This window comes from Haemaphysalis longicornis, unplaced genomic scaffold (genome assembly GCF_048455015.1).
Source record: "Haemaphysalis longicornis isolate Haplotype H1 unplaced genomic scaffold, Haemaphysalis longicornis Haplotype H1 scaffold_2, whole genome shotgun sequence".
In the NCBI taxonomy this organism is placed as follows: Eukaryota; Metazoa; Arthropoda; class Arachnida; order Ixodida; family Ixodidae; genus Haemaphysalis; species Haemaphysalis longicornis.
Genome location: NW_027526295.1, coordinates 129,832,114 through 129,852,952, shown reverse-complemented (window position 1 = coordinate 129,852,952; position 20,839 = coordinate 129,832,114). Strand labels below are relative to the sequence as shown.

Genomic DNA, 20,839 nt, shown 5'->3' with positions numbered 1-20,839 from the left:
CACTTACGACTCTCATTGATAGTTTCAAAAAGCTTAAACTGCAGAAGTTCGCAATATAGGTATCTAATAACAAAGTATAGTGTGGGTATTGTATTCAAATGTTTCAGAGGAAAAAGAGAGGGAGAATAAAATACCACCATAGATACTACACTGCAACGCTATTTGAAATAAAAACGTTGGGGATCATTTGCTGTTGATGCTTCAAAACAATCGGCACACTGACATATTATATGACACGTGCTGACAACGAGGATTTATCGAAAATGGCAACGCCCCACTACCTTATTGTACTGACCGGGGCAAGTTTATATGTAGAAGTTCAAATCTGGAACGCCATATCTTAAAGGCCATCTGCCCCAAATTAACACCAACATATTAGAAGATAGCCTGTGTCTTGGCTTTGTTTCATTTTTTTTCGCTTTAACAGCACAGCTTGAGCACGGAAGGAATAAAATATTACCCTTTTTGTTCTGCTAAGGGCAAGCGTACAAGTTTTGCACTTGGAATGGCACCTGGTTCCGGCATCCTGTCACTGGGCACATCTGGTCTAATTACACGGCCTGCGTCGACACCCACGACCTGCAGGTACGCGTTCGAAACCTCCTGTTTGTGTGCGTGTATTCTGTCAGGGAGGAGACACTGCCTCCTCACTCTCTCAGTGACGCCATATTTTAAGGTTTGTATGACGAAAATTCTGCGGCGTCGCCTGGGATGCGAATAATGGAAACTGCAAAACAAAAAAGAAAGAATTCTAGGAGCAGTACGGGCATAAAAATTCAGTAGTGTAGATAAGTTAGGCGCAACTGAAATGTAAGAACAAATGGAACGAAAAAGATAACTTGTGGTGATTTTTGGGAACGCGATGACGCTTTTCTTGAAGAGATCAAAACAAGCTCGCAAGGATTAGGCGGATTTCAGTTTCAGGCTTCTTTTATAGTATTTACGACGTAAGGTAGATACAGGAACTTTCCAGAGGTCCTGGCAGCGAACGCTCCATCAACGTACAGAGAAAATTACACCCTCTATTCTCGAGAGCGCACTCTGACCTTGCGAGTTAGCGCATCATTAACCACGTGAACTTAGGGACAGCCCATAAATGGCTTGCCATCTACATAAACGCTTTCGTCGGACAATAGCGTGGGCGAACTGTCGCTGGAATGTCTGTAAAGGGCTACTGAACAAGATCAGCTCATGATTACAGAGTATTGGCTGGTCAACGACAGTACCCGAATGGGTGTTGGGCGCGGCCGGGGTGCTTTAAAGAGGGGAAGGACGGGCTCGTATCATGGGCCAACAATCACGGAGTAATGCCGACGCGAAACACCAGGAGCTACGCCAGAGTACAAGCCAGCTCTTCCGCGGGCGTGTATACGAGCCAATTTCGGGGGATCTGCCTCAGTGGTAGTGCGCAAAATAGAGATCAATCTTCTCCCAGTAATGCAAGAGCGGGATAACCAACTGAGGAGATGTCGTCAACTTATGCGTGCGAGTCTGGTTATCAAGATTGGTGTAACTCAGCTTCCTACTACGACGAATACTTGCACCTATTTCGGGTGGACAGTTGACGCTGGTTATTTCAACAGCGGAAGTGGCCGCCCGCAGGCTGTTATTTCTTGTTTGACAGGCCCGGTAATGGGTTGCACTGCCTCTGATCTTGTTCTCTTACGTACTGCAAGGCCGGAAAGGCTTATACGGTTATCGTAAACGGGCAAATATGACAGTGTTTGCGTGCGCTACCGTGCATGGTATGGTATTGTATACTAGGGTTGTTAGCCAAGGTGGGAAATACCTTGCTACGGCAACGACCATAAATGCAGGGAAGTTCTTTTTACTAACATGCTCACTTAAGTTTAACCTGCAACACTTTTCCCAACTTGGCTCTCCATCTTAAATGCTTTGAGACAGTAGCCAAGAAACTCATCCACTACTTAGAATAGGGGATCATGAAGTACCTCAGCCAGACATCACTGATATATGCCCATCAGATAACTTATAAACTTGCTCAAACAATTTTTCTCTCTTTCTCGGTATTGGCGTTATTCGACCGCTGGAATGAAGTCATTACAGCGGTGTAGCAACTAGTAGGTGGCTTCCTTCCAGTTACAGCAATAAACGCACTCGGTAGCTGCTTTTAAAAAATTGCCACAAATGCAAAGCAGAAACGGAAGGCGGATCTGCTGTGTCGAGCAAATCACGCAGTACTTCTTCGTTCTGGTGTTAACTAAATCTTTCACAGTGCTTCCAAACTCGAAGGAAAGAGTGAAAGCCTTGATAGGGAGTGTTGCAGAGTCCCTTTAACGCTGGGCCCGCCTCCCAGCGGGTCAGGACACAAGCTAAGGTAGAGCATGTTCTCCTGGATAATATTATTCAGCAGCGTGATCTGTCGAAATTTTATGCTGTTATGTACCTGAAACTTAAAGTAAAGTAGTCTCCCATGCAGCGTACATTTTTTGCCTAAGGCGCCGTCCGCTTTAAGGAGTCGATCACCGACAGCTGTTACGGAACGGAGAACATTCACAAGAGCGACAAAGTACGCCACGTGTCTGTCGTGTGATCGACATCCTATGGTCGAGCCGCGTCAGTACCACGAGACACCAGTAAGTGTTCAGGAATGGCGTACGAAACAGAGCACAGAAATGGAGTAATTTCTGTTGACGAGCGGGATTTTCAACCCTTATGCGTACGCTTATTAAACTTATAGGCGTAAATATTTTGTGATATAAGTTATATTATATCTCAAAATATTGACGCCTACGAGTTTCATTTTGATGTTTTACACCGCTTTTAGTGCGGTACTTCTGGCTCCGAGAAATGGGGATACCTCCACGTCATAAGTGCTCAAGGGAAGACATCCCACGGGAGGGTTTTTTGCTTGTGCCGGCAGCTGACCTCATGCCACATAAGTTGCCTTCTCTGCAGATGAGATATTGCGGTGGAAATACAACTTCGTGCAAAGAGAAACACCGTTTGACCTAAGCTTGATAGTTTGGCATTCTGGAAATTGTTTGTGAGAGCAGTCAACTTGTAAAAATTGTTTCTAACTCTTATCGCGGGCGTTCATCGTTGCCTTTGCGCAGTTCCGAAACCTGGTCAATTCCTTATACGTCACTGGATACTCGATTTCGCTGGTCGCTCTACTTGTGTCACTGTTCATCTTTTGTTACTTCAGGTGAGTAAACACTTAACGCAGCTACCTTAAACTCATGAACACTTTTTCTCAAGCGCACCTCTTCTTCTTCGCATCAAGTTGCATGCGGAGTTAAGGTAAGTGTGAGAAAAAGGAACATGCAAATGAAGCGACCGAATATGGGCGAAAGTCTTGCTCTAGGTGAGGGATATGAACCATACAAACGATAACTCCTGCAAGCGAAGTTTTACCGGAATATATACAGAAGCATTCTCGTAGAATTACCTGGTTCTTGCGTTGGAATTAGAACTAAAAGTTACTTGTTTGAAACATAAATACAACCCACATAAATTTAACGAGGCACGCTGCTAATATGCCTTCATCATTCACAAAACCAACCAACAACCACGAATAAGATCTCGATGAGGACTAGTTTAGGTTCCTGGTGTGTCGTGGCACTGAGTAAGATCAGCCGTGAAGATAAGATATCAACGCGGTAATTATCCTACAAAATCTGCCAGCAATATGGTTTGGTTGATTCGGGGCAGGGGTTCATAAAGGAAGGTCAGCGTGGACATTTTAGGCAGTTCGCGGAGCACTCAAAACCTACATTCCCTCACCTCTCCTTTCTCTTTGCCGAACCTATCCGACAAAGCAAAAAGTGGCAGCGATATATGGCATGTACGTGTGACTGCACCGCGTAACTCGCGTTTTAAGTCGCCATTTGCGCAACATAGGAGCTGTGCTAAAAATAGAACACACCTTTCGAATGACCGTTTCTGTGTTCAAGACCCCCTTCTTCAGCGCCGTCTTCTGTATGGGTTTTCTCGACCCCAGTCGACTTTACTTTGTAGACTGTGTTTGGGAGTGGCCTTCACGAAGGCCTACTCCTTCCTCATCGGGATGGCCACCAGCGCCCAATGTGACGCCTGTGGGGCGGAAGAGACTATAGGGCATGTGCTATGTCGTTGCCCCGAATGCTCTTCAGAGAGGAGCGTGCGTTCCACCGCGCCCAGAAGATTGGACAGTCGACCACTTACAGTAGAGACTATCCTAGGCCATCGGCCTCCACCATCGAGTTCACAGAAGGCGGCGAAAGCCCATCTACATTTTCTGAGCAAAACTAATTTGCAGAAAGGCTGCAGTGCCCAAAACGAGACCAGAGAATGCGCCTTCCCACTCCTATTCCTTACTCTTCTCCCGCCCTCGCTGTTATCCCCTGAACCCCATTCCCCCAGTGCAGGGTAGCAAACCGGGCTGTACACCTGGTCAATCTCCTGGCCTTTCCGTCCTTCCTTTCTCTCTCTCTCTCTCTCTCTCTCTCTCTCTCTCTCTCTCTCTCTCTCTCTCTCTCTCTCTCTCTCTCTGAGCTAAAAAGACCGATATGCAAAAAGCATGGATATGGGACGTGTTTGGGTGACTTGAGCTGCAAGTGCGAATCGTTTGACGTTATGGCACTGGTCAACATATTTAATCGGGGTGTGTCCCTTCCTTTTGCCAGCCCAAAAGGGATCCCAGCGCACTTAGGGTAGAGAACCAATACTTTAGGGGTTTCATTGATAAACTAAGTCGTAGACATCATCTCCCTGTTCATACCCCATTACAAACCTAGCTGGCGAAATTCGCGGAATACAAGTTTCCTACTGCCGAATCTTGAAACGTATCCACTCTAAGTTACCGCAGGGCGTCTTCACCACAATGCTTCAGAATGACTAATCTCAGTGACGTAGTGTGGAAATTCGGCAAATGACTAGGCCGAGCGTTCAATTTGATTGAAAAAGGGCATCTGCGCAGGGACACTGCGCAATGCGAAACGACATTCATTACTTGCATTTTGTCCCTGCGCACATGCACTTTTTTAGTCAAGTTATATCTTGTCTGTCGTCCTTCGCCGGATTTCCACACTTGCAACTTCAATTGGTGATTCTGGAGCAGTGTGATGAAGACGACCTACGGAGGCTTCTTAGAGTGCAGCCTTAATAAGGTTGACGTTCCCTTAATTTAGGACAAATTGCGTTTTTCTGTAGCAATATATGAACAAGCCGCGACGTCGGTCGATACGCTCTGGTATTTCGAAGTTTGCTAAGAAAATAGTTTTCCCACTGCCACTGAAGTCACTCGTTGCACTTGCAGGCCGTGGTTTTGTTCATCTGCTGTATTAAAATAAACAATCTACCACCCCCTCTATCTCTACCAAAGTAATAAAAATTCGGGCACCTAACGGTGTCTTAGATTTTTATCAGTAATGAGGATATTTTTAATCTCATAAAGCTTATTACAAATCGTGAACATCTATGGTCAGGATTGTCAGTTTAGTTGCCTTTCTTGTATTGTATTCTGCTACTAAATACAAGACTCGTCTGTGATTCTATACGGCACAATCTGTCACTTTCTACGAAATACAAAAGGGCAAATTGTTTGTCATGAGTTTGCCTGATATGTTAGCTGCCTAGGAGATCAACGTAGCATCTTGGTATTTTTTAAGTCTGGGGATTTCTTGTTATCTTACCAGCACATTTTTTTTTATTTCGTCTCTTTGTCCTTCAATAAAAATAAACTTCCTTCTTTTCGTGGTACAGATCGCTTCGTTGCCGAAGAATATCCATTCACAAAAACTTGTTCACGTCGTTCATCATCAACAATCTCTGCTGGATACTATGGTACATTCACGTCATTGCCCAGCCATATGTGATAGAAGAAAGCCCGGTAAGCTTAACACGAGCAGATAAAAGAAAACGCTTGGTTACAATGTCCTCAATATTGAAACCACTTTCTTCCGTTTACCTATTTTTTTGTACTTTTCCCAGAAATGGTGTCAGGCGTTGCACGTGGTCACCCAATACTTCCTGCTCTGCAATTACCTGTGGATGTTTTGCGAGGGTCTCTACCTACACACGTTGCTGGTGCTCGCATTTATCGCCGAGGACAAAATTATAAAGTGGTTCCTGCTCATCGGCTGGGGTATGTCCATGTCATCACGTATTTCGCTGTTGTGAACCAATATTCTGCCTTACAAATTATATCATTTTACGCAAAAAGGTTTCTGATTAACAATTGTGTGCTTTTTTTTTTCTCCCAGCATGTACTTCGCAAGGGATTTTCTACATTTAGTCAGTTAACGTTAATCGGTCGTACGTTTGGAGAGGTCCTTGACAGCTCGGGCGAAATCAGCATTGTTTTTCTTCAATTTTTTTTAAAACACTTCGTTTCGCTCAACACCGCAAACAAATACGCAAGTTCGAATCCTCAACTCTTCTGCTTTTCAAAGATTACTGGGCCTGTGCGTATGTATATAATTGTTTTCAATTGGCAGCCCACAATTCCAATGAGCTTCCTGTCACCTCTGCAGGCGTACCTCAAGGGAGCGTATTAGATGTACTATTTTTAGTTTATATGACCAACCTGCCCAGCAACGTCCCACAACCCGTGCAAAGTATGATTTTTCGTGATGATCGCGCTTTTTTGAAGAAAATTGGTAATCATGATCAAGAACGACTACAAAACTTTTTTCTACGTAAACCCATTATACAATTGCAAAAAGTCTTCCTAATACTTCTGCATAAATATTCCATCTGACTACGGCAAATTAATTTTGAATCATGAGTGTCCGTAAAATTTTGTCCTGAGGGGGAAATTCATTGAATTGTGGAAGGGGAATGGGGAAGGGGTAATTGGGCTGGTGTGGCTTAGAAGGGGCCGCTTTTGCACCCCTCGGCCGACGGTTTTGGTTTGAATGCACGGAATGCTTCTGGCTTTTACAAATGAGCGAATAATTCCGTTCGCTTTCAGATATGCTTCGTACACAAAAAATGTCCTTGTTTCAGGTTTCCCTCTACTCCCAGCCACAGGCTACGCTATACTGCGTGGCTTGGATCCTGAAGCGTCCAGAATGTAAGACTCACACTGCACTTTGTCATTTTGTGTGTGTGCGAGCACACACGCACGCAAATACACGCGCATGCACTGTCTCTCTCACTCGCACTCTCACGCATACTGCCTTAAGCAAAACTAGGGAATGTTCGTACGCTGCTCCCCTTCTACGAGTTTTATAGCAATAGTACGGAGACGCAGATTAAAGCTATGCAGTGTGCTAGGAGCAAACCGAATGTTAACATCTTGTTCCTCGTTAATCAGCGGCACATTTTGTTTCCGCATCAGTGAAGGTCTCTAGAATACTGAATAATTTTTGAGGATTGGAAGTATTACTTGCCAGGAGAAATCACTCCGGCATGGACGCTAAAACATTTCAGACGATTTAATCGCCGCACGCGTCAACCGCATATGCAGAGTACTGTTATTTTTCCGAGTGGGTGTTAGCAAGTGAATTTTCGCGGTGAATGAAGCCCCCATATTTGAGATGACGCGGAGAAAGTGAATTAAATCCGTGCGTGAATTCTGTCTCCATCTCCGTTCTCAGGTGCTGGGTGGAACATGACTTTTGGTACACTTACGTATTGAGCATCCCCGTCTGCTTCTCTATACTGGTAAGATTTCGTCGTTAGCTCGCGCAATTGCCGGCCTACCTCTCTTAAGCATCCAAGGACAGGAATGTTATGTACCCTGTTAGGTGTCGCATGTTTTGCGATTTTGTATTTGGAGTAACGATTGTAAAAGTAATAACAACAAATAATACAGCTGTTGTTGAACAAATTTGTTTGCAAGGTATAGATTGTATGCACCACAAAAAGATTGTCTGATTTTATTTGCAGTATTATAGCCATTACTTCGCGTTCAATAAATATGTAACACTTTACTTTAAGGAACTTCCATACCGGTTCTTTTACTTTTTGGTGCCCACGTCAACATAAGAAGGCTGGGTGTCGTGCCGCAGTTTCAATATTTCGAGTATTTGTAGAACACTGTCCGTAAAAACTGTTACGTTGGGATGGTAGTTTTAGTTTTGATTTGGATATTTTCGCTTAGGTAGCTGAGGTTTTCACAAGCGTTGTCACATGGCCATCACATGGTAAAGAAGAAGTTTGTGTTACTGGCCAGGTTTACTGTCGTTTTGCTGGCATTTAGTCAAAATGGGCGATATTGAGAATCACGTGCGTATTAAAAAAAGAACTACTGCAGGCATATAAACCAAAATTTTGATTACATCTGCACCAATTTGCTTTATATGAGTGTAAGGACAATCGGGAATAAACTTTGTTAGTTTTTTTAAGTCATGAATATTCGAGCCACAGAGTTAGTTTTTTCACTCCCGAGAATAAAAAAATTGCAAAAGAAAACCAATTTTGAGCGGAAATTTTATATTTCGGTTCAGGTCCGTAACGCACCAGGGCATAATTTCCACCAAAAAAGTCAACAACCTTCGGGCTCGGATTCACCAAAGAATATAAACTGCATGAAAACACCACGTAACTTTATTCAAATAACTTATTCACCACGTAACTTTATTTCAAATAAAGTTAATATTTTTTTATTTTGTCGGGTGCCAAAGTGCTCTGTTTTGAAGGTTTTTCGGAAAGTTTTATGACGGCACGATTTTTAATAAGCACACCAAGACCAATATTTGTAAACGACTTTAAGGGTGTCACACGACCTTAAATGTTAGTACAAGGTAGGTACGTGCTTTTACACTGTTCGGTTTTTTGTTTAACTAAATATATGACCGTAACACAAGCTTTAGTCGGATAGGAATTCATGAGCAAGAGTACACTTGACGAACTGTTAAGTATCGGAATGAGAGTATCGTCATTTATTACTAACTGATTGCTCACAATTTATACTCTCTCAATTCCTTTGATCCGTCATTTTCAGCTTAGTTTTGCATTTCTCGTCAACATCGTGCGAGTGCTTGTCACCAAACTTCGGGCGGTTAACTCCCCTGATAACGAGAGCACGAGGTAAGAAGACACGCTTTTCTGCGTTACAGTCATTGACGCTTATGTAAGCTTTCGTGCTATTTGATGATCAGCACATTTTCTATCTTTTCTTTGACACTAAAATGTGAATCTCCGTAGTTAAAACGCACTCTGTTGCCTCAACAGACAAGATTGGAAATAAAATCATCGTGCGGAGTCACTGAAGCTGAAAACAAATTTTCTTGTCGAGCGCTGAATGTGATCCGAGAACTTTTTCAATTTTTTTACAAACTACTGGATGGATCGTTAAAACGCGGTTTTCCTATTGAGCCTGGAAGCACATATGACGGTTTCTCTCTCGAGCTCTTTTATCGTCGCTTGACAAAGCCTATTACCCGTGGGATTCTACATTTCACACACTAGTTATTTCCCACCCCGCAGCCATCCGCGCTCAGCAAACATGCCTTGCGAGCTCCGGCTGCGAACGGGTTCGTTGTTTGCGGAAACAGACAAAGGCAGGGGTGACACGAGCAAAAAACCAGTGACATCATTTATTGCAATCTGCAAATCAAATATACTGCGTACAGACTAATCGTAGGCCATAACGGTAACATTGGGAGCGAGGCATTAAACAACGCTCGAGATCGAGATGGTTCGACTCATCGATTGAATACCGTAGCAGCGGAGCGCCGCGCGTGCGAGCGTGGATGCAGTCTCCGAGCTCGCCCGGGAGCGTCCCTTTGGAGTGCGTTCCCTAGGTCCGGACCAGCGCGCCGAAACGTTCGCGCGCTACCGCAATCCCCAAGACAAGAGCTCTTCCTCTCGCCATGCGACAACCCACGAGACCTCGCCATTTGGTGGCGCTAGTGGGGGGCAAGAACTGGTTCTCGGGTAAGGCAGAGGAGAAAAGAGTCACCTCCACCCCGGCGACAACAAACCCTCCGGTAGCTGGCGCCCTCCCGTATGGGTCCCGTCGCGTGAGCGAGGCGGGTTGTGCCACGCCGGCCGCGATGGGAAGCTAGCCAGAAAGGGTTTCGCGTGAGTGTCGCGATTCCCACATCCCTCCCTCCTAAATTCCTTGCGTACGCCGACGAGAGGTGACTACAGGACTAGAGACGACGGAAAGTTCATTCGTCGATTAAATCGTTATTAACTGCATCGTATTGCCGACGCCGGCTTCCGCTCGTCCAATGCCACCGCTGGTAGTGTACCAGCAGACCCGATCACCACCAGCGGAGGTCCGCAGGCAGATAGATCCGGGAAGTCAGCCCAAGTCAGCACCAGCACCAGTCAGCACCTGTCAGCCCAAGCAAGCGTTGCTCAAGTGGCGATACATCCATGATGTACCCTGGCCCCAACGCGACCAGAGAGGGCCGACTCTCTCGGCCCGGCTGGCGGCGGCATGCTGCACCGCGCCGGTTCAGCAGGCTCGCCAGTTGCAGAAGACCCGTCGTCTGGAACAGTAGTCAGCAGCATAAACACGCTCCGTCATATGGCCCAATCCTGGGTGTCTCAGATGCACAAAGAAACTCCCCTCACCTTCAGTATAGGGCAGAAAAAGAGCTCTCCAATCGCACCCCCTTTGTGGTGTGATCCTAATGACAACTGTCAAGTTGTCAGCATTGCCATCGCTCTGTTAATGTCAAGAAAGCCCAATAAATTGTCCAAACCCCGCAATGTATAGGGCCGGAAAAACATGCTGCAGTAGCCCTTTGATCCCATTGATCACGTGTCTTGACGTCGATTATCACAATTGCCGTGGCTTCGGCCTAACTGCCACCTTGTTAACGTCAACAAAGCACGCCAACTTTTCCTAACCCTGGAGCGTGTAGGGAGCGTGTAGGGTAGGGAGTATACAAACCCGATTGCATCAATAGCGTGACACAATCCGATTGTTGAGCTGCTACGTTTTTGAGCAATGCAACCGCTCTGCAAATGTCAACAGATCTAGAGTACCTGCTCTGACCCTTTAGCATACAGGGCACAAATAACTCACGATGGCATCGACCAACCGGCGCAATGCTTAACCCAGAAATGCGAAAGCAGTATTTGCTCGCATCAGTAGCAGATATGAACGCGGACACTACGGCTCGGGCTCCCTGGCCTCGCGTTGATGTAAACTCGGAAACCCTCGTTTTCATAAACAACAATGTCCCTACAAAAATTCGGAGACCACGTGTTAACGGTAGCGATGTGCTGTCATATACACGATCGCTGCAAACTCGGCGCTTAGGAAATTAAAAACACCGCAGCAATAAATAATTCACTGCACTCTCAGAAAAATTCGCCTTTGCTAATAACTTGCTACAATGAGTTAGGCCTGAAGTTTTTTTGTCTATGCTCGGATAGTCCGACGCCAGAACAAAGGATGCTACCGCGCCTTCTGCTCGAATCCGTAAACAAGGCCCCACGTTGGGCTCCAGATGTGGGATTCTACATTTCACACACTAGTTATCTCCCAACCCGCAGCCATCCGCGCTCAGAAAACATGCCTTGCGAGATCTGGCTCCGGACGGGTCCGTTGTTTGCGGAGGCAGACAAAGGCAGGTGTGACACGGGCAATACACCAGTGGCATCATTTATTGCAATGTGCAAATCAAATACACTGCGTACAGACTAATCGTAGGCCATAACGGTAACATTGATAGCACGGCATTAGAAAACGCTAGAGATCGAGATGGTTCGATTCACCGAATGAATACCGTAGCAGCGGGGCGCAGTGCGTGCGAGCGTGGGTGAAGTCTCCGAGCTCGCCCGGGGGAGTCCCTTTTGTGGCGCGCCGAAACGTTCGCGCGCTAACGCAATCCCCAATACAAGAGCCCGTCCTCTCGTCATGCGACATCCCAACAGACCTCGCCATTTCGTGGCGCTAGTGGGGCAGAAGAACTGGTTCTCGGGTAAGGCAGAGGGGAAAAGGGTCAACTCCACTCCGGCACAACAAACCCTCCGGTCGCTGGCGCCCTCCCGTATGGGTACCGTCGCGTGAGCGAGGCGCGTTGTTCAATGCCGGCCGCGATGGGAAGCTAGCCAGAAAGGGGTTCGCGTGAAAGTCGCGATCCCCACATACCTGACATTGAAATGTAGTAACTACCTCAAAATACTCGTTTGAATTAAGAAGCTAACGCCACCGAATGCAGCACATAAAGTGTACTGCGTACGGTAGCCGAAGAAACATACCTGTTTCTTAGCCATTAGCCAGCCGTAAAAAGATACTCGTGAACATAGGCGTCGCTTTCAAAAAGATTTAAAAAAATTCCGTACTTCGGTATGCGCCTTTCGTTGGTATGCAGGTGGTATTGCGCAACATGACTGTTGCTTGATTTTTTTTTACGTTTTACTTGCAGGAAAGCTGTGCGGGCTACCTTGATCCTACTTCCACTCTTAGGCTTGCATTATCTGGTGACACCGTTCAGGCCAGACAAGGGTTCTCTGTTTCTCGCCTACGAAATCATCTCGGCGCTCGTTACGTCTTTGCAGGTAAGGGATAACTTTGCGTTTTGAGGACCACGGTGACGATTTCATTCGGTTCTTAGGGAACGCAAGAGAGCGCTAAGAGATGAGGGTCTGGCGAGACAACAAAACGTTAAAAAATGTCATGAATTGCATTTTTCACTTGTTCGGAAGCAGGACATTAAGGCATGATTCTGTAATAATATGGATAGGCTAAATGGTAGGAGATTAGAATTGTACGAACTAACTGAAATAAAAACGGTAACAGATGTGTACGTTAAAGGGAAGCAGTTTTTCACGATTCTCAAATCATGTGGGTCATGCTGTAAGTAAAACTGTGTAAGCCAGTGGAAAAAATGATTAATAAAACTTGGAGGCCTCGTATTTGGATTTTTTTCGGTTACTCATATCTTTAGCTACCTCTGATTTGAGTAGAAACAGTATCCATGAGCGAAAATGTATTTAACAAACTTCTTCCTTGTTCTGCCTTTCTAGGGACTTTGCGTCGCACTGCTGTTTTGCTTCTTCAATGGAGAGGTAAGAGAAATAAGCTAAAGTATTGTAAACAATCTTAAGACGGAATATTTTACACCACCCTTTCTTCAATGTGCACATTAAGGTGCATGATTTTTTTCACCTTCCGGAAAAATAAAGATGAGCCTCAACAAATTCGCATCATTTTACGAATTTTCTACTGGGCAGGCTTTTGGTGTCTTTTTTATATTTTCTGTCTGTGAATCACCCCGCCGCCGGTTCCTTTTTGCGACGATTGCGGTGATTGCGACTCAGGCTGTCTGCTTCCCTCGCCCGTGCATCCTGGTAGGGGGAATTTCGAGCGAGCTTTTAATGTCTCGCTGATAAAGGAAGGTAAAAAGGTGTTTGTACTGCTCTGAGCGCTCATCAAAGCCATCTGTACGCTTCTAAACCCCCTGGAACGGCGAGCAGTGCGAGCGCCTTTCAGATTCTGAACACCTTGCATGAAGTACTCTCCTATAGTGTCATTAACACCCAGATTACTCCACCATTTCATTAGAAAATATGTGGAGGGTCTGATTTTAACGAATCTAGACTAGTGCAAAACCCCTTATTTCTTATGTTGGTCAGTTCATTTTCCGTAATCTATTCCGTGTTCATGTGATTTGCGAACTAAGCTAACCGCCGTCATTAGACCGCGAAGCAGTGAACACTTAGAGTCACCTAACCTTCGTAAAAGGAGGAGGATGAGAAGGAGGGGGAGGAATAAACTTCATTTAGGCGAGCCGTAGGTGCTGATGTCGGAGCACCCTCCGAATGGGCGGTTTCCTCTAGTCCGCGATACCCTGGCCTGCACTAGCCACCCGGGCCCTCTCTACCACGCTACGCTGTGAAGAGAGGTCGGAGTTCGTCAGCCGAGCCACCCACTGCTCGTATGTAGGTTGGGGAATAGGAGTAAGCGACGGGGTTTGTTGACACCCCCATACCAGATGGAAACGCATCAAAATAATGGTAGATTCCACCCACACAGTTCTTTCAGTACGCCTGTAAGACAATGAAGAATACGCATACAGAGCTACTGTAAAATATTGTAAGCTTTACTTTATACTTAAAGGCGCGTGCATATCCTAATCAGCTAGCATCTACCGCCACGGAATACTGTAGTATACCTTCAGGTTGCCACCTCGCCTTTATATTCTTTCCGAAGATGCCCATGCTCAACGTGCTCCTTGCAACGTGATGCAACACAGGCTTCAATGAGTTTATTTCAATAACTCTAAGAATAACAAAGTTGTACATCGAGCTAGCTTGAACGCTTGCGGGCAATTTAACAGCGGGGGCAGGGACCGTGAAAACGCCCTCATTTGTACCCGGCGTGAGGAATGGCAGGTATACTCAAGAAAATGCAGAGCGTCACATTGTTCAGGTTCTTACAGGTCGGTAGAAGTCTTTTGTGAGTGTTTCAATCTCCCTAAAGCCGCAGTGTCGAATACGGGATTCAACACCGTCCTGCTAATGCGTTTTCATCAGCACTACCTGTTCAAAGCGTTGACACTGGGTGGAAATCGTCGGCACCTATCGGTCACGAAGTACTCTATACTCGAGTCTTGCTGGTACACCCAATTGGTCTTGGCCGAAACGGACAAGTAACGCGTATGTCAACGGCATTCTGGGAAGAGATTTTTGTTTTGGAGACCCCAGACCTGTACATTAGCCAACTCTCCTTTTACACTGTGCTATAAAATTTCGTAATCGTTACTCACTTTAGAACATGCTGCGAAATTATGGAAACGTCAAGTTGAGGTACAGCAAACGGCGCTAGCTTGGTCCACCGGGCTTACAAATACGACCTATAATCTGACGAGTTTATATTCACCGGGACACGCAAGATGCGAGGTGGCAAAGGTAGACTTTGGAGTTAAAGTTTTGATAACTGGCAATGTTTTATGACGCATCGTTTCGCCAAGATCATACAATTTGTTAAGCGTGCGTATTTATTTTATTGCCAGGTTCTCGGTGTCCTCCGCAAAGCCCTCTCCCAAACGCCGTGCTTCCGAAGTGAAAGCCGCCGGACGTCTTACGCAAACACCAGCATCAGCGTAAGTCGCCCTGGGAAGGAACCACAAAAGTATAAAACCGGAACGCCGATCTGAAGAAGCTGTTCCATGAAGGTTATGGTAAACTTTCTCCTCTGTATACATGTTAAGTGCTTCGCGACCAGTTTCCCTAGTTAAGCATGCTAAAAGCATGGTAGCTTCAAGCATTACCATACTTTCTGCATGAGTGCTGAGACCTTGCTATCTCATTTACCGTGTGTAAATATTGAGTTCGACGTTCCGATAGTGCACACACGAGCTGCTGCATTTCTGTATGTCCTCTATTATGGTCGCTGGGCCCAAGCCCCGCACCTCCTGTGTCATCCCGTTTGTTGCCGTTACAGTGAGACTAAAACAAAAACAAACATACTAAGGGGTTTTGCGCGGGCACACTCTCTTGCTAGCTACAGCCCCATATCGTCGCATTCAGCTGACCGCAGCGTTGGTGCTTCGGAACGCACGGTATACACGGATGTCCCCAATAAAGTGTAGTACAAAAACGCCAGCTCTTGGAGCTAGAGCTGTGATTAGATCGTTACTCGCCAATTACTGAGCATATTAGCACTTTTTAATACTTTTAACCACTCCATTTAGGCGGTATATTGAACTGTAATTTCAAAATTACAGTTGAAATTTTAGGAACGCTGCACTGTCTTATTCAGGCTGTCTTTTTCCAGAACTCTAGTAGTGCTGGCAGAAGCAAATGTTTGCACATTGAGATAGGCGTCAGCAGGCATTTTGAATTGCATTAAGGGCGCAATGGTCGCCGCGGGGCTGAGGCCCACTGATAGATTATTATTATGGTAGAAACCATTAGAAGTCAGAAGAAACTTCATTTAATGTGAGAGAAATAAGCGAACCCTTCAGGGAAAAATCCAGCGTCGGTGTCTGTAGCTACAAAACCGCTCCTAAATCTCCCACTGGTTTGGTAGCGCAGAATGTAAACGTTGAGGTGTACTGGCCAACGCTTCTTTGCGATTTCCTGAGATTGTGCCGCCTAAGTAGCCTTTAGGAGTGTAATCATGGGTTTTGGAATTCCTGAGATTAGGCCGAATACTATGATTTGAGGTGTCATGACGCATATGGGCACCCGCAACTGAAATTACATTCGCAATGGTGATTATGCTTAGTGCTTTCCCTTTGTAACAGGGTGGCATCGCACAGCGGCTTTAGTCGTAGTGCCACTGTAGAATCACCTCGGAAAAAATGGAGTTTTTTGTTAGTCTGACTTCTCTGCTCGCATGCCTTCCCAAATTGTTCTCTGCTCTTTCCCCACCAACGTTGTAACCTTCTTTTACTAAACTCTACTGCTGTCAAATTCCCTTTTCCGTTAGCCTTAAAGCCATGGCTTCCGGAAGCTGGATGTCTTCCTCACTGAGGACTGGACGGATACGTTTGCACTCCCTTACAATACGTTGCATGTTTCCTGGCCCCCTGCCGCAACCTACGCTCAGTGCTTCGTGTATAAGCGTATAAGCGTTTTTGCCCGCAAGCAACCCGCCCGGGCTTCAAAAAGCAATGCACTTTATTTGGTATCATCAAAGAAGTTTTCCCTCGTGATCTCCCGCTTCCCGATCACATCTGAGGACTTCTTTGCGTCCATCCTCTATTTCGAGGTCGTTGTCTCTGATTTTTCGCTTCATTTCTTATTGCCTTGTCGTTTACCCTGCGCTTCCAGGTTTCATATTCTTTGTCCAGAGCCTTCTGGTTCTTTTCCTCCGCTGTGTGTCTTTTGTCGGTACAAGCGCGCCACTTCCTTTATGCACTCACCGTGTCGCGAAATTCATGTCCCTCCTTGACGGGTTTTCTTGCCGCTCGCCATTTTCGGGCCGAGAGGAGCCGTACCGCGTAGCGGAGGAATGTTCTCGCCGCCATTGCCGCACCCGGGTCGGCTGGCCATGTGTTTCGGGGAGAGAGTTGGGCGAGAGTGCCGCGGCCTACTGAAGGCTGCGCCCCGGGAATTCTCGGAAGGCGCGCGGCCCGGTGGACGGTGTGCGTGGTGCAGCGCGGGGTTTCCGGGGAGAATGGGCTGAGAACTGGTGGTGGCCGGACGTACGGCCGGGACGCGGCGTCGGCCTTGAGGGCTGTGCTGGGGAGGCCGAGCGACGACGGCGGTGAACTTCGGGCCCCCGAAGATTCCTCAAGGAGGCGACAGTGCGCGGCCGGAGTTCACCCAAATTGCGTCGCTGATCAGCGGTACCCCACCACAGACGACCGACAGCCTCCGTCACCCCGGCGAGACCATCAGCCGGACCGCAGCTAAGATGTTCTCCCCTTCTCCACCTTTCCTCGGACTCTTCCTTTTCATCTTCTGTGTGGTATTTCCCTATGCGGACTGCACGGGCTTCTTATCCGCCTCCTTCAGTGCACCACGCGGTATGTGTTTCTAGCGGGCCTATTGTTAGTAGTTGGGGGGAAGCCTCCAACCCCGCCTATTGTATACTCTACTGTCCCCTTCATTTACTGTCGTCTTCTCCTCGGGCTCGTAACGGCGTGTACCTTTTCTTTCATTGTGATTAATGTACTTCGTGTCGGTGTCTTGGCAGCTCTGACCCCAACGGGGTGTCAACTGCATTGTTCTATTAACTCGTCAAAACTCCTGTCTGTCTGTTTCAAATTTCCTGTGAATGTGAAGTAAATGCCCGTTGTTTTGAAACTGTTTTCCCGTGCCCCGTCTCATGCCTCACGCCAGCGGTCAATCAGGCGTGGACCTATCGCCGGTTAGCAGGTCCGAACCACATTCTCGAATTCGCACGCAAGGGGGAGTTGTTTGTCGCTCCTCCCGTCCGAGACATCGGCCACTAAATTATTACCTCGCTCAATTCTGTGACAAACTGGCGTCCACGGCAGGACCGCTAGCCACGATTGGCCCAGGGCGTGAGGCATAGGTTAGCACGAAGCAAGTGTTCTTTCTGCGACAGGCAGAATGAGAGATTTGGAGCGTCTAGTCGCTCTTTGTAAAGATGCGCATCGAAGGGAGCGCTCTTCAGGAATTTTTTTTTTTTTGAGAAGAGAGAGGGAAGAGCGCGAGGGCGCCAACGGGAATACGAAAGAGAGAGGGAGCGCGAGTCGCTTGAGTGGGAGGTCGCGGTACACGATAAGTATCGGCCGGCGCGAAATATGGTAGAGAGAGAGAGAAGAGATGGAATTCCTGCGCTCAAGGAGCGAGACTGGTGGTAACGGGAGCGCTCTTTCGATGGATTGAAGCGGCTTCTTTCCGGGACAGCTGTTTTATGGAATTCCTGCGCTCGAGGAGCGAGACTGGTGGTATCGGGGTTAACGGAAGCGCTCTTTCGATGGACTGAGGCGGCTTCTTTCCAGGGCACCTGTTTTGCAGGTTGCCAGCTCCGACCAACCCTTGGTGCTTTGCACAGATGCCTCCAACAAGTGGAGGCGGGGCGATGTTACTGCAGTGAAAAGGCACCGCGTTCCACCCTGGAGAATCTACGAATCGGAAGTTGTTTCCGAGGGAACGCGCGTAGTCGGCAATAGAGGAGAGTCGCCTCCGGGCACTGAAATTCTTCAGCTCTTACATGTACGGGAGGACTTATTCAAATATGAGATGTGTTTGGCTGTATCACCGTGAAGCTATAAGTGGGTGTATGGTTCAGCGTGCCCCGTGCACCCTTATGTGGTTTAGTTTCTGTCAGGTTTCTGGTAGTACTTTGGGGTTCTTTTTGTTATGTCTTTAGCACGCATACTCATGGGTGTAGGTATTGATGTATGAATAGTGTGTCTTTTTTGTCTCAACGTGATGTAGTTATGTAGGTGAGTGCGAATATTTGTATTTTTGGTGCACAGTTTTATTGTATATTATGCATGTGTTGTACTTGTGTGGGTCGCGCCTTTTTGTCTAGGCCGGGTACTTGGTGTGATGATTTTTTTTTTGTGTATCTAGGTGTACCCGAATTTCGCTTTGTATGTTTGGAATGTTAATAGGGATAACATTCTTGATGGGGGGGCGGTGTCGCGAAATTCATGTCCCTCCTTGACGGGTTTTCTTGCCGCTCGCCATTTTCGGGCCGAGAGGAGCCGTACCGCGTAGCGGAGGAATGTTCTCGCCGCCATTGCCGCACCCGGGTCGGCTGGCCATGTGTTTCGGGGAGAGAGTTGGGCGAGAGTGCCGCGGCCTACTGAAGGCTGCGCCCCGGGAATTCTCGGAAGGCGCGCGGCCCGGTGGACGGTGTGCGTGGTGCAGCGCGGGGTTTCCGGGGAGAATGGGCTGAGAACTGGTGGTGGCCGGACGTACGGCCGGGACGCGGCGTCGGCCTTGAGGGCTGTGCTGGGGAGGCCGAGCGACGACGGCGGTGAACTTCGGGCCCCCGAAGATTCCTCAAGGAGGCGACAGTGCGCGGCCGGAGTTCACCCAAATTGCGTCGCTGATCAGCGGTACCCCACCACAGACGACCGACAGCCTCCGTCACCCCGGCGAGACCATCAGCCGGACCGCAGCTAAGATGTTCTCCCCTTCTCCACCTTTCCTCGGACTCTTCCTTTTCATCTTCTGTGTGGTATTTCCCTATGCGGACTGCACGGGCTTCTTATCCGCCTCCTTCAGTGCACCACGCGGTATGTGTTTCTAGCGGGCCTATTGTTAGTAGTTGGGGGGAAGCCTCCAACCCCGCCTATTGTATACTCTACTGTCCCCTTCATTTACTGTCGTCTTCTCCTCGGGCTCGTAACGGCGTGTACCTTTTCTTTCATTGTGATTAATGTACTTCATGTCGGTGTCTTGGCAGCTCTGACCCCAACGGGGTGTCAACTGCATTGTTCTATTAACTCGTCAAAACTCCTGTCTGTCTGTTTCAAATTTCCTGTGAATGTGAAGTAAATGCCCGTTGTTTTGAAACTGTTTTCCCGTGCCCCGTCTCATGCCTCACGCCAGCGGTCAATCAGGCGTGGACCTATCGCCGGTTAGCAGGTCCGAACCACATTCTCGAATTCGCACGCAAGGGGGAGTTGTTTGTCGCTCCTCCCGTCCGAGACATCGGCCACTAAATTATTACTTCGCTCAATTCTGTGACACACCGCCATCCACTGGTTTTGAGCAACTGCTAAAAGGAAGCAGCTGTTCTGCCTCAGTAGCTTGGGTAGAGCGTTACCGGATATTATAGTCACGTCCAATATTACCGCTGGCGGCCTACATGGTTTTATGAGATAAGTTGTACTCTGCTGCTCGATTTTCTTGAGAGTTTTTGTGTCAAGTAAATAGGAAAAAGTTGTATAAAGATGTGTGTGATGTAGTCCTCCCTGAACCAATGTACCGGTTGATTTATAAAGTCGGAAGGGGTAAAGACGTGCTTAAAAGAGTTAAGCGTATGCATGTGCCTCCCAGCGTAAAGACTTTTTTCTTCAACCTGCATACTGGAACCCTCTCTGTTAAGACGTGGATGGCAGAAAAATACTTGCTCGTTCCAATGCAAATGGACTGTTTGATATAAAAAAAGCTGAAGCAATTGAGCATGTATTTTCATTGATTGTTGGGATGATGTCTTCCTGCGGGTTGTGCTCCAATGAAACCCGAAAAACTGGCTGCCTGTGGGTGCCGTAGGCATAGGTACTTGCCTGTTGAAAGCGAAGATGGCGTGCCTTACGACCTGATCATGCTTGTTGGGTTGAGCTCTATTTGGAAGACAAGAATGGCCGCAAGGTACTCTGTCATCGATGCAAAAAGCGTGAGACAGAATTTCGGACAGGCCATGGGTCAAAACGTGGAAAATCAAAAATGTGTGTCGAATCCCCCAGAATGTCTTGCAGACATGAAATCGTTGGTACACTGAATGGACTTTTAAACACATGACATCAACCAAAGTCAGGTTGACTGCTTTTATGAACGTGTGACTGTGTTTTGTATGCGCCAAAGCAGGCAATAAAGAAAAAAA

General features: G+C 47.2%; 1 protein-coding gene across 4 annotated transcripts in view; it reads left to right on the top strand.

Moving 5' to 3' along the window:
- The window catches only part of LOC144169212 (calcitonin gene-related peptide type 1 receptor-like), a 165,821-nt gene that overhangs the window by 136,983 nt on the left and 7,999 nt on the right, over positions 1 to 20,839 (top strand). The window contains exons 9-18 of one of the 4 annotated variants that reach the window (XM_077698251.1): positions 479 to 585; positions 3,078 to 3,169; positions 5,707 to 5,833; positions 5,935 to 6,088; positions 6,952 to 7,018; positions 7,545 to 7,611; positions 8,894 to 8,979; positions 12,282 to 12,414; positions 12,883 to 12,924; positions 14,871 to 14,960. In XM_077698251.1, coding sequence (XP_077554377.1) covers positions 479 to 585; positions 3,078 to 3,169; positions 5,707 to 5,833; positions 5,935 to 6,088; positions 6,952 to 7,018; positions 7,545 to 7,611; positions 8,894 to 8,979; positions 12,282 to 12,414; positions 12,883 to 12,924; positions 14,871 to 14,960 — 965 coding nt within the window. Of the gene's footprint in view, positions 1 to 478; positions 586 to 3,077; positions 3,170 to 5,706; positions 5,834 to 5,934; positions 6,089 to 6,951; positions 7,019 to 7,544; positions 7,612 to 8,893; positions 8,980 to 12,281; positions 12,415 to 12,882; positions 12,925 to 14,870; positions 15,039 to 20,839 lie in introns of all 4 variants that reach the window. The other 3 variants (XM_077698253.1, XM_077698252.1, XR_013322391.1) reach the window with 3 other exon arrangements.